The sequence below is a fragment of the Myotis myotis genome, unplaced genomic scaffold, assembly GCF_014108235.1.
Source record: "Myotis myotis isolate mMyoMyo1 unplaced genomic scaffold, mMyoMyo1.p scaffold_m19_p_11, whole genome shotgun sequence".
NCBI classification, from domain to species: domain Eukaryota; kingdom Metazoa; phylum Chordata; class Mammalia; order Chiroptera; family Vespertilionidae; genus Myotis; species Myotis myotis.
Window position 1 is genome coordinate 45,399,475 of NW_023416315.1, and position 13,473 is coordinate 45,412,947.

A 13,473-nucleotide genomic window follows, 5' to 3' on the forward strand; every position below is an offset into this window, starting at 1 on the left:
TCATTCTTGGAACTGGACTATAACTCTACCCTGTATTTCAGGTGAGGTAATGGATTACTCAAGCAAGACTGCAGGTCCATATCCAGAAACACGTCAAGTCATTTCAGGAATTGGGATTAGTACCCCACAGTATTCCACAGCGAGAATGACTCCACCTCCAGGATCCCAGTATGGTGTGGGGAGTGTTTTGAGGTCAACTAATGATGTTGTCTATTCTTCAGAGGCAACTCCAGTGCCCTCCACATTTGCTATCACCACACAACCTGGCTCCATTTTCAGCACCACTGTGAGGGATCTGTCTGGTGTGCACACAACTGATGGAGTAACTTCATTATCCACCCTGCACCAGAGCCAGCCAATGCCTAGATCATATTTCCTCACAACAGGTGCATCTGAAACAGACATTGTAGTAACTGGTATTGATATCAATGCCAGTCTGCAAACGATTGCTATGGAAACTCTCACCACTGAGACAATAGACTCAGTTCCCACGTTAACCACAGCATCTGAAGTGTTTTCTGAAGTGGCGGGAGATGAAAGTGCTCTTTTAACTGTCCCTGAAGAAGATAAACAACAACAGCAGCTAGACTTAGAGCGTGAGCTCTTGGAGCTGGAGAAAATTAAGCAGCAGCGTTTTGCTGAGGAATTGGAGTGGGAGCGTCAGGAAATCCAAAGGTTCCGAGAACAGGAAAAGATGATGGTTCAAAAAAAGCTGGAGGAGCTGCAGTCTATGAAGCAGCACCTTCTCTATCAGCAGGAAGAAGAGCGTCAAGCCCAGTTCATGATGAGGCAGGAGACGTTAGCTCAGCAACAGTTACAGCTGGAGCAGATCCAACAGCTGCAGCAAAAGCTTCACCAGCAGCTAGAGGAGCAGAAGATTCGCCAGATCTACCAGTATAACTATGATCCCTCTGGAACTGCCTCTCCACAAACCACGACAGAGCAGGGGATGTTGGAAGGGCAGTATGCTGCCCCAGAAGGCGGTCAGTTTTGGGCGGCTGAGGATGCAACCACCACAGCCTCAGCCGTTGTGGCGATTGAAATCCCACAAAGCCAAGGATGGTACACAGTTCAGTCTGATGGTGTTACTCAGTACATTGCCCCACCCGGCATTCTGAGTACAGTTTCAGAAATACCTTTAACAGACGTTGTTGTAAAAGATGAAAAACAACCCAAAAAGAGAAGTTCTGGAGCTAAAGCCCGTGGACAGTATGATGAGATAGGGGAAAATATGGCAGAGGACCCCCGCTGTTTTAAAAAAATAGTAGACAGTGGTGTACAAACTGATGATGAAGATGCAGCAGATCGGAGTTATGCAAGTAGGAGAAGGAAAACTAAAAAGAGTGTTGATACAAGTGTCCAAACTGATGATGAAGATCAGGATGAATGGGACATGCCTACTAGATCAAGGAGAAAAACTCGTGTAGCAAAGTATGGTGATGGCACTACAGAGGCTGAGAAGACCAAACCCCTTTCCAAAGTCTCCAGCATAGGAGTTCAGACAGTGGCAGAGATATCTGTGCAAACTGAACCAGTGGGAACCATACGAACACCTTCGATACGGGCGCACGTGGATGCCAAGGTAGAAATAATTAAACACATTTCAGCACCTGAAAAGACTTACAAAGGGGGCAGTTTAGGATGTCAAACAGAAGCAGATTCAGAAACACAAAGTCCTCAATATTTGAGTGCCACATCTCCACCCAAAGACAAGAAACGCCCAACACCTTTAGAGATTGGTTATTCATCTCACCTTCGGCCAGATTCCACACTACAGCTGGCTCCTTCCCCACCCAAATCTCCAAAAGTCCTTTATTCACCCATCTCACCACTTTCACCAGGCAAAGCCTTAGAATCAGCCTTTGTACCTTATGAAAAACCCCTCCCTGATGATATAAGCCCACAGAAAGTACTGCATCCAGACATGGCTAAAGTTCCCCCAGCGAGTCCTAAGACAGCCAAGATGATGCAGCGGTCCATGTCTGACCCCAAGCCTCTGAGTCCAACAGCAGACGAAAGTTCCAGGGCTCCTTTTCAGTATACCGAGGGCTACACGGTAAGAGTGATTCTTTTCAGTTAGAAGACAATGGATGAGTTGATGCTAACCATGTGTTTGCGGACTTTAGGAAGCCCTAAAGCCCCTGGTACCTTGGGAACCTAATACACAGTTTCAGTGAGTATCATTTCATTAGTGATTTGAGGAAAAAATAGAAATGTATACATTCCCACAAAAAGAAATATACTATTTTGTGAGGCAAGATGAGAAAGAAGTTTATTATTTTATGACAATGAGACGGAAAGTTTTGTTCTCATCTTGAAATCTCCCAAGCATTCATTGTAGACTGTGATTTCAGTGAATATAATTAACATTCACGGTTTGAACATATGACATAAACAAATAAGACAAAGGATGGCCATAAATTTCGACCCATGGATATTGGAATTTTTAGTGGGAACATCTTTGGAAATTATCTAGTTAGTCTCTTCTTCCTAAGCCAGAATGTTTTCATAAAAGCAACCCAAAAAGAGAAGTTCTGGAGCTAAAGTCCATTGACAGTACGATGAGATAGGGGAAAATATGGCAGAGGATCCCCACTGTTATAAAAATAGAGTAGACAGTGGTGTGCAAACTGATGATGAAGATTCAGCAGATTGGAGTTGAGCAAGTAGGAAAAGGAAAACTGAAAAGAGTGTTGGTACAGGTGTCCAAACTGATAACTAGGACATTTATTGCTCAAAAGAGAACATTTCTAGGGCAGGCTGATGAAATTGTAATGTAATGTTCATAGTTCATCCACACTTACTTTGTTTCTGGCAACCAGTTTAATATAATCTCAGGTAAGCTTTAGTCCTGGTGCTTATAAAAGCAAAAAGATGTATGTTTCTTTGAATAATAGATATTAATAATTACTAATTATTTAGAAATATATAGGTATGCTTCAAAGGGAAAAGAACATATATAAATATTTGGGATGCATTTGTGAAGATCTCAATAGCTAATAATAAGAAACGTTTATAATCAGCAATAAAAGCAGACATATCCTACTTAAAATCTAATATATATTTCTTTAAAAGGTTATTGATAAATATGATAATTCAGTTTAAAAGTTGCCCTTAGTGCACTGGCCTTGTTGATAATCCAAACTGATATCTCCTTTGCTTAAAATGTCACTCCCACTTTATTTTTATGTAGACATCTGAAATACTGAACACCAGTTGAACTAAATTTAGCTAAGACATGAGGAACTAAGCCCAGAATAGTCTATTGACTTTATAATAGTTCCTTAATATAGTGAAAACCTGGCCAGAATTAGAATATTAAACTCTGCACTTTACAGTCTTACCCGTATTTGTCTCTTCTGATACTTACTGAATGTTTTTAATATTCTTTTACTAATTCAATATCGTGCTTGGTGTCTGTCTTTTAGTCTTGTCATTAACTCTGCTCTTTCTAAAATTCCAGTTTAAATTCCTCTTAATTCAGTTTATTCATTTTAAAATTTATTCTTGTTTGTATTCAGTCATTATCTCATTCATTCATTGCTCTTTTTCCAGACACTCTGGAAAACTAAAAATAAAGGATGAACCAGAGAGGCAGCGGTCGGTCACGTCTAATCTCCTACCGCTGAGATAATTTTGTTCTTCTTGCCTATGTATTGTATTAGTTTGCCAAGGCTCTCATAACAAAGTATCATGGGCTGCTGACTTGAACAACAGAAGTTTGTCACAGTTTTAGAGTCTAAATGTCCAAAAGCAAGGGGTCGGTTGGGTTGATTCATTCTGGGGGCTGTTACACGGCTCTCTCCTAGCTTCTGCTAGCTTCTAGCATTCCTTGTCTCGTAGGTGATGTTCTCCCTGTATCTCTTCACATTGTATTCCCTCTCTGTGTGTCACTCTTTGTGTTAAATTTCCCCCCTTTATAAGGACAGCAGTCCTACTGACTAGGTCCCACACTAATGACCTTGATTTAAATTGATTACCTTTGTAAATTCTCTGTTTCTAAGTAGTTTCACATTCTGAGGTATTAGGGACTAGGGCTACAACATATATTTTTGGGGGGTGGGAGGGAGGAAAGCACAATTCAAGCCATAGCACACATGAAAGCACTATGCTTTTTGTTTGTTCACAAGCAAATGTTGACTGTTTTTCAGGTGTTTTTTTTTCTCTCCTCTTTCCCTACACAATTTTTTTTTTCTTAGTGACGATTTCACAGCTTTATTGGAAAGCTTTATTATTTTTTCATTGTGGGTAAAATCCCCCTTCCTGGGGTTTCAGAACATTTGTGTTAGTTGTGCAACCTGGGACATCAGAGGTTTAAATTGTATTCTATTCCCATTCAACTCTGTGGCATAAGAAACTTTTAACTCTAATATGGTTTTATCATGATAGACTTGTGGTCGCATCTTTACACAGAAGTTCCAAGGCAGGAGCATATATTGTCTAGTTGGTGTTCCACTGGCATTTGAGCTCTGGCAAACCAAGATATCATATACATTTGATTGATTAAAATTAGCATTAACATAAAATTATAAAATATTAGACACAATGGGCTTCACTAGAGCGGAGCGTTATCTCAGACCATTTTATTGAATTATGTAATAATTCCTCAATATCTGAAAGAGGTGAGTGCTATCCCTTTTCTAGACCCCTTCAGCCTGGTATTAAAATCACAGCCCCATAGCCAAATTCTATTTTTTTACATTTATGTAACCAAACAGGTCTGGTAACCTTCCTTTTACAAATAAAAATTTTTAACTCTGAGTAAAGATGGAAAAAATTACCACCTTTTCTCTTAAGTCCTATAGTTTGCTCCCTGGGAAAATTCCCAACAGGTACAGCTAAACCAAAATCAGAATTTATTCCTTCCCATAGTTAAACTTGCTACTTAGCTATGATTGATAGTAATGTGTTTTCATTATGATTTAGAAAAATCACAGGAATCAGTATGGTTTCAAATGAAAGGTAGTATGTAAACTTTTATCAGTAGAACTCTTTTTTTCAAATGAAATGTTTTATGGAAGCCAAGGAGTTAAAAAGGGGTGGAAACGAGTGTAGAGTGATCAAATACCTATCTATAATGATTAGACGAAGTAACATTTATAACCCTCCATCTACTAAGTCTGGCAATTGTATCCAATAAATTTGGTTCCCTTTCCTCTGATTGGCATGTGGCCATATTTGTATGTCCTCAACAGAAATTTGTCAACTCTCATTAAAGAGCTTTATTTTAAGAGTCAGTAGAAATAACTCTCAAATCTCCTACTAACTGTGTGCCTTTCATATTCGGTGGGTATATAATGCTGCTTCTCCAGAAATTTCAGATTCCTATTCTCTATAACCATTTTTAATTTACTCTTTTGCATCATGAGGCCTTCCTTAACTCTCCAGTTGAAAACCACCATCCTTTTTAACACTCTGTCATTATGCTCTTCTTGATTTGCCTGCATTATGACATATCATCATCAAAAATATTGTTTGTTCCTTTGCAAATTTATTTGTCTTTCTTTTCCCACTAGAATTTATGGGTGAGAGTTTTTTTAAAATGTATTTTATTGATTTTTTACAGAGAGGAAGGGAGAGGAATAGAGAGTTAGAAACATCAATGAGAGAGAAACATCCATCAGCTGCCTCCTACACACCACCTACTAGGGATGTACCCGCAACCTAGGTACGTGCCCTTGACCGGAATCAAACTCTGGACCCTTCAGTCTGCAGGTTGACGCTCTGTTCACTGAGCCAAACCGGTTAGGGCAAGGGTTTTTGGTTTTTATGTTCTCTGTTATATCCCCTGTGCCTAGGAAGATGCTTGATTCATAGCTAGGTTCTCCATAACAATAAATTAATGTGATAAATTAGTGAGTGAATGGACCTCTTTACCCATCAAACTGCTTGTCACTCCCACATATAATAAAAATAAAAGCAAAGCAAATAACATCCTATTCATCCTCGCACTGCACTTTTTGTGTACTTCTGTTGCAGTTGTTTCCCTTTGCTCTCTCCTCTGTGTTTTTCTTCCATTTGCTAAATGAGTGACGCTTCATTTTCTCAAATTTATTTCAATCCAGTATTTATGTATGTATCTGTGGATTAGCTCTAGCATCACATCTGTAGAATTTTTATAAACTAGAGCACAAAATGTGTTTCTTATGCCCTTTCTCTTTCTTCTACACAATGAAACTGATTATATCATTAACCTCAGAAGATCAATGACTTGAAGAAGGAAGGTTAATAATATAGCATGTTCTTAACAAAATCAGAGGAGAAAGTGACGTTATCCATTGGGAGAAACAGCAGTGTGAATTTAGATAATTTGAAGCTTGAAGGGATCTAATTCATTCCAAGATTTCTCTGTCTTAAAAAAATAATATTTTTGAATGATTTCTCTGTTTTAAAAAGCATATATTTCATAAATAGCACATATTTTGTCTATGACACACACCACTTTTTTGTACTAAAATGAGCTGCATTTCAAATGTTATCACCTTTACAAGGTCTTAAAAATACATAGACTGTTAAGTGTTAAGCTGATTTGTCCGTCTCTTAGACTTAATGTACAGGTTTAGTGCTTTTTTAGTTATTGGCAAATTCCTTATTAAAAAATATTTTATTCTAGAGTTTAAATCAGAATTCTATTGCTAAGCAGTTAGAATTCATGAGGTGATTTTTACAAGAATATTTTGCTTCACTGATTATTGTTTTGATAGCTATTTTTAATATTTTTGGAACCATTTCATGTCTGTTTCTAAGAGTAATTTCCATAACCTAAATCAAGAAGTTTTATTTCTGTCAATTTTATTTCTGTCAGAATGTACAGTTTAAGAATAATTACTATGATGTCCAAGTGTGATTTGAAGAAAAATATTTATTAGGTATTATTTTTCATTACTATCTTTGAAAATCAGTGTAAGAAATCATTCTATTAAAACTGATTATGATGAAAACACCTGTTTATAATGGTGGTATTTACGTATGTCAGAAAGACTAATGATTATGGTCTAAAAATTTGTGAAAGCTTGAGGTATAAGGTACATAGTGGCATAGTCTAATAGTTGCTAGACATTTTTCTATCATAGTATTCACCATCAAAATATACATTTATAATAGATATCTATACATATAAAGGGTGTCCCAAAATTCACACAAGAAGTAATTTTGATAGAAAACCCAGGTTTATAATTAAAAATTGTAAAGTTTTTATTGATTCATAAAGTATACAGTATAGGGCTGTGTATGGAATAGCATATCGGTTAAATGGCCTCCACGGCTTTGCTGGCACATACACACTCTTTTGTTGAAATTTCCCTTGACTGTTTTGCATAAATGTGGCTGAATTTCAATGAGGCTCATTTTCATCTTGATGGCTTGGTTAATCGACAAAATTGTCGCATTTGGGGTTCAGAAAATCCATGAGTGATTGTTGAGAAACAAATGCATCCACAACATGTAACTGTTTAGTGTGGATTTTGGGTGGAGGCATCATCGGACCATTCTTCTTCGAAAATGTGGTTGCTCAGGCAATAACAAAAGAGTGCGTATGTGCCAGCAAAGCCGTGGAGGCCATTTACCCGATATGCTAGAATTGATAATTGAAAAAGAAGTTAACCTCTTAAATATATAGGTTATACATATTTATTGTCATGTTTATATTAACCCATGAGCTTTATCTTTTAGAAGACTATATTTCTTGTCACTTAGTTTAATTGCTATCATTTATCCATTGTTAATGGTATTGTCTTCTAAAGAGCCAAATGGTTTGGCAGTTTATATTGAATAAGGGCCATGGTCAAGTACTTTACAAGAACATTTAATTTGGGGGATCTATTTTATGTGATTTTGGTTTATGAAGGTGAAATATTTCATTCACTGCAAACATATGTGATAAAAGCAACTTTGAATTATTTTGATGTCATGTTCCAGTTTGTGTTCTAATCCATAGGATAATCAATGAGAGAGAAACAAAAAACAGAGACTCTGACTTTTGTGATTAGGCATTTCAAGAGTCTGAATGTAAAGTACCTATTTATTATCTCAGGGTAATTTAGAAAGACTTTGCACCACTATTGAAATGGTCATTATATTTCCCATAGCTTTTGATAAGTAGTTATTAAATCGTTTCTCAGAATGCTAAAGTTAAACTTGTTCTGATGAGCAATTGCCAATGAGAAAATATAGAAGCATTGGAGTCACTACAGTCTCTCTTATGGATCAATAATTTGGTCTAAAAATGGAATAATTCACTGGCAGGCAGTACTACACTATTCAGCCTGCTGGAGCATAAGAAATCACTTGCTGTAAAGAAAAAAGGGAAGGTACTTTATACTTTTGTTTTACACTTATGCTTTAGGATAAGTTTTAATGTTAATTCTTGGAAATTTTTTATTAACTTTATTATTCTACCTCAGATTGCCTGCATGAACCATTTAACACATTTCCTGATAAAGGGAGATAGTTATTATTTCTAGGTAAGGCTATTAGAACTGTAACGATTTTTTGACCTTGAAGAAGGAACCAGCATTAGATAGTTGTTCATAGCATTCAGTATCCCAGTCCAGCAGCAATTAAAAGTTAATTGAGAAAATAGCCGGTATCTGTGTTCATTTTCCAGTGAGCTGATCTGTTATTTCAATTCTTAGGCTATTATGTTTTCATAGGCTTTGGGTTGTCAATGCTTTTAAATTGCTTTTTTATTTCTATTTATGCTTACGGGTCATCAAGCCTTCTTTCTGCCTAGCTAAGAGCACATAGGCAAAATATGTTTTGCTGCTTTGATAAATTTTTGAAGTCATAACTACAAAAAGAGTTATTTTAAACTTAGTAATGATAACGACATTAGGTGACTAAAAGGAAGAGAAAAGGTCATTGTTACCTTCAAGCATTTTCTTTTCTTCTAGAAAAAAATAATCAAGAAAAAGTTATGTTGAATGAAGCAACAAACATCTGTATTCTTACATAGCAGTGCATCTTTCAAATGAAAATATATTATCTGCATATCACTAAGATAAAGATATTTCTTCCACCAATTTTTATTTCTTCCTCTGAGTCTACCCCAGTTTTTTTATGACAAACTAGAGGCCCGGTGCACAAAAATTTGTACACTCAGCCAGGGGGAGGCGGGGAGGGGAGTCCCTCAGCCCAGCCTGTGCCCTCTCACAGTCTGGGATCTCTCGGGGGATGACCACCTGCTGGCATAGGCCCGATCCCTGGGGGGAATGGGCCTAAGCTGGCAGTCAGACATCCCTCTGGCAGCCGGGAGCCCTCAGGGGATATCCACTTGCAAGCGGGGAACAGGCCTAAGCTGCAGTCAGACATCCTTAGCGCTGCTGAGGAGGCAGGAGAGGCTACCACCACCACCGCTGTACTGGCAGCCATCAGCCTGGCTTGTGGCTGAGCAGAGCTCCCCCTGTGGGAGCGCACTGACCACCAGGGGGCAACTCCTGCATTGAGCGTCTGCCCCCTGGTGGTCAGTGTGTGTCATAGTGACCAGTCATTCCCAGTCATTCTGCTGTTAGGGTCAATCTGCATATTACCCTTTTATTATATAGGAGTGCCTGACCAGCCTGGGTGAGGGGCTGATGGCTGTTTTCAAGCTGGCCACAGCCCCTTCAGGGTGGGGGTCTCCTCTGGGCTGCCTGGCCAGCCTGGGTTAGGGGCTGATGGCTGTTAGCAGGCTGGCCACAGCGCCTTCAGGATAGGGGTTCCCCTTTGGGGTGCCTGGCCAGCCTGGGTGAGGGGCTGATGGCTGTTTTCAGGTTGGCCACACCCCTTTCAGGGGGGGGGGGTCCTGCTGGGGTGCCTGGTCAGTCTAGGTGAGTGGCTGATGGCAGTTTGTACGCTGGCTAAGCCCCCTAGCAGGGACCCTCACCTCATGAGGGTGTGGCCAGCCTGGGTGAGTGGCTGATGGCTGTTTGCTGGCTGGCCACAGCCCCTTCAGGGTGGGGGGTACTGATGGGGTGCCTGGCCAGTCTGGGTGAGGGGCTGAGGGCCGTTTTCAGGCGGGCTAAGCCCCCAGCGGGGACCTCACCCCATGAGGGTGTGGACAGCCTGGGTGAGGGGCTGTTGGCTGTTTGCAGGCTGGCCACGACCCCCAGCCACCCAAGCTCCCAGTGGAGGCTGGCTGGAAGCAGGTATCTGAGATTTATTTAGCTTCTATAATTGAAACTTTGTTGCCACGAGCGGAGTCCACAGCTGGCTCAGAGCAGGTGGGAAGCTTGGCTTCCTCCATCGCCCGGGCAACCAAGCCTCCTGCTTGCTCCAGCTCCGTGGCTGCCGGCCACCATCTTGGTTGGGTTAATTTGCATATAGTCACTCTGATTTTCTGGTGGGCGTGGCTTAGGGTGTAGCAAAGGTACAGTCAATTAGCATCTTTGTCTTTTAAAGTGTAGATTCTACATACAGATTAAACAAATAGGGAATAAAATGTACTCTTGCTGATGCCTTGGCTATAGGAAATCATTCTATCTTTTCACATTCTGTCCTGACAATGGCTTCCTGTCCACAATATAGGTTACACTACAGGACAGTCAAGTGCTAAGGCATGCCTGTTTCTTTCAGAGCAACCCATAACTTCTCATGATCCACACAGTGAAAGGCTTTACATATTCCATGAAACATAGACCAGTGATGGTGAGCCTATGACACGCATGTCAGAGGTGACACGCGAACTCATTTTTTTGGTTGATTTTTCTTTGTTAAATGGCATTTATTTTTATTTATTTTTAATATATTTGTTATTGATTTTTTACAGAGAAGAAGGGAGAGAGATAGAGAGTTAGAAACATCGATGAGAGAGAAACATCGATCAGCTGCCTCCTGCACATCTCCTACTGGGGATGTGCCCGCAACCCAGGTACATGCCCTTGACCGGAATCGAACCTGGGACCTTTCAGTCCGCAGGCCGACACTCTATCCACTGAGCCAAACCGTTTTTGGCAGTTGTTAAATGGCATTTAAATATATAAAATAAATATCAAAAATATGTCTTTGTTTTACTATGGTTGCAAATATAAAAAAATTTCTATATGTGACACGGCACCAGAGTTAAGTTAGGGTTTTTCAAAATGCTGACACGCCGAGCTCAAAAGGTTCGCCATCACTGACATAGACTAACCACCTTCTGAAATTCTTAGGCAAAATGCAATACAAGCGTTTTCAGTAACGTCTCAAGTGCATCTTCTTTTTCTAAAACCAGCTTGAACATCCAGCATCTCCTGTCCATTTAAGATAAATATGTTTTGCTGCCTCACCTTTAGCATCACGTGTTTGGATGGGAAATGAAAGCAATGGTCCTACTGTTATTGCACTCCTTGACATCTCTCTCTCTCTCTTTTATTTAAATTGGGATTTATATTGAATCTTTCTACTCCATAGGCCATTATTTTATTTTCCCTATTTGTTGACATATTCCTGTTAAGATTTTTACAGATTCAGTCTCTTTGGCTTTAAATAATTTTATCGGTATCCCATCTAACCCTGGTGATTTATTTCTTCAAAATGCTTTCATGGCACCTTTCACTTAACTTTTTAGAATTATAGGTTCTTCCTCAGAGGAATCTTCTTCCTCATAGATTTTGTCTCTTCTGTATAGATTTTCATTGTACTGGTTTCACCTTTCCTTTGTTTTCTCCATGTCAGATAATGTGCTTCCTTATAGAAGTTCAGCACTTCAAGTTTAGATTTGAATGTCCCATTTATTTCTTGAATCTTATGGTAGAGATTTCTTGATTTGTTGTTATTGTTCTTTTATATCTCCTTACATTTTGACTATTGTAATAGTTCCCTTTTTTTCTAGATGATAGTTGTTGAAAAACTTTGTTCAGGATTCCAACCCTGCTTTTGTCACCTTTTACTTTTGCCCTCGTCCATCTTTAACAATTTACAGTGTTTCTTCTGTCATCACTCTCAATTTTTATTTTCTTATTACTTCTGGCATTGTCCTTTTTTCATTCTTCCCTAATAGTATTTCTAGTTTCAGTCCACAGTTCATCTGGTTCTTGGTCAATTGAGTGTAACAGTGCAAATATGTTTTTATGTGGACTTTAAGTCCATTAGGAATGTTATTTACATTATATTTTGACACTGTGATTCTTTTAGTGCTCTAATGTTGTGTAGTAACAGTTTATAGTCAATACCACAATCTGCTCCTGGTCTTATTTTGGCAGAGAGAATACAGTTTTTCCATCTCCTGCTTCCAATTACATAGTCTATTTGATTTTGGTATTGGCCATCTGGTGAAGTTCAGTTGTTTGAAGCATGTGCTTGTGATGGGCAAGTCTTGCTTCATAGAAATCCACAAGCTGATTCCTGCTTCATTTCTGACCCTTAGTCCAAATTTTCAGTAACATTTGATTCTGTTTATTTTCTACTTTTGCATTCCATTCACCTATAATTATTAGTATGTCTTGTTTTGGTGTGCGATCAATTTCTTCTGTAATACTTACTTAAAAGCTTTTCATTTGAGCTTCAGCCTCTGTAGTTGGAACATAGATCTGATGTGTATTCAGATGATGCGTATATTAATAGATTAACCTAAAAGTTAGATTGATACACAATTTGGTCAGACCTTACCATTGTAGCCCCTAACTGCCTATGCTAAATTTTGCATAAGTCTTAAAGCCACTTCATTTCTATTAAAGAATTATTGCTGACATTTTCAAGAAATAGATCCTATAATAACAATCAGTTAATCATATTTAATAATATCTACTATTTATTGTATCCTTTTTTTCTAGGCTTTTAAAAAAAATAGCCCCAATTTAAAAAAAATTTAATCATTAGGTTCCCAAGTAAAAATCATTAGCTACCAATAAGGGTCATAGGGGACTTCCCAGTGTCTTTGGGTGGTCACCATAAAAATCTGGCCATTTTTTTGTAGGAACATTGAATAATTTTGCCCATTATTAACAACCTATAAATTATCTCCATTTCTTGAGAACACTTCAAAGACTTGGCCTTCTTACCCAGTAGGAACTGATTAATGAAAGCAGTTATTATTTCATATACAAAGACAACTTGGAGTAGTAAGCCAGCTTCTAAAAAATGTCATGCTCTTAATTGATCAGTAAGTTGAACATGTGGAGTGATTTTAGAAGGGTATGGAACCTAATGCCTCTGATATAATTCCAATGCATGGCATTTCTTCATCATTAGAGATTTGATTATCTGAGTAATAAAGACCCCTCCAACAACCTATTAAAATCTATGTATTCCTAAGACAGATCTAATTTCTAGCTTTATGAGAAAAGACAATTCACTCATGTATAAAGAATCACAAAAAGAACAAAGGATCATTTGACCTAGGCAGTATTTTTATAAAGGGCCTCAAAATTTAGACTTCTGATGTTATTTTCAAGTACAAGTCAATTTGTATTTTTGTTTGTGCATATTGAAAAACATGATTTCAATGTCAATATTTTAAATATATCACAGCTTGGTAATCTCATTTGGAAACATTTCTTCATTGCTTATGTATTAGGA

General features: G+C 38.4%; 1 protein-coding gene across 1 annotated transcript in view; it reads left to right on the top strand.

Moving 5' to 3' along the window:
• Nucleotides 1–13,473, top strand: part of PCLO (piccolo presynaptic cytomatrix protein) — a 273,992-nt gene that overhangs the window by 138,207 nt on the left and 122,312 nt on the right. The window contains exon 6 of the mRNA XM_036328338.1: nt 42–2,056. Coding sequence (XP_036184231.1) covers nt 42–2,056 — 2,015 coding nt within the window. The remainder of the gene's footprint in view (nt 1–41; nt 2,057–13,473) is intronic.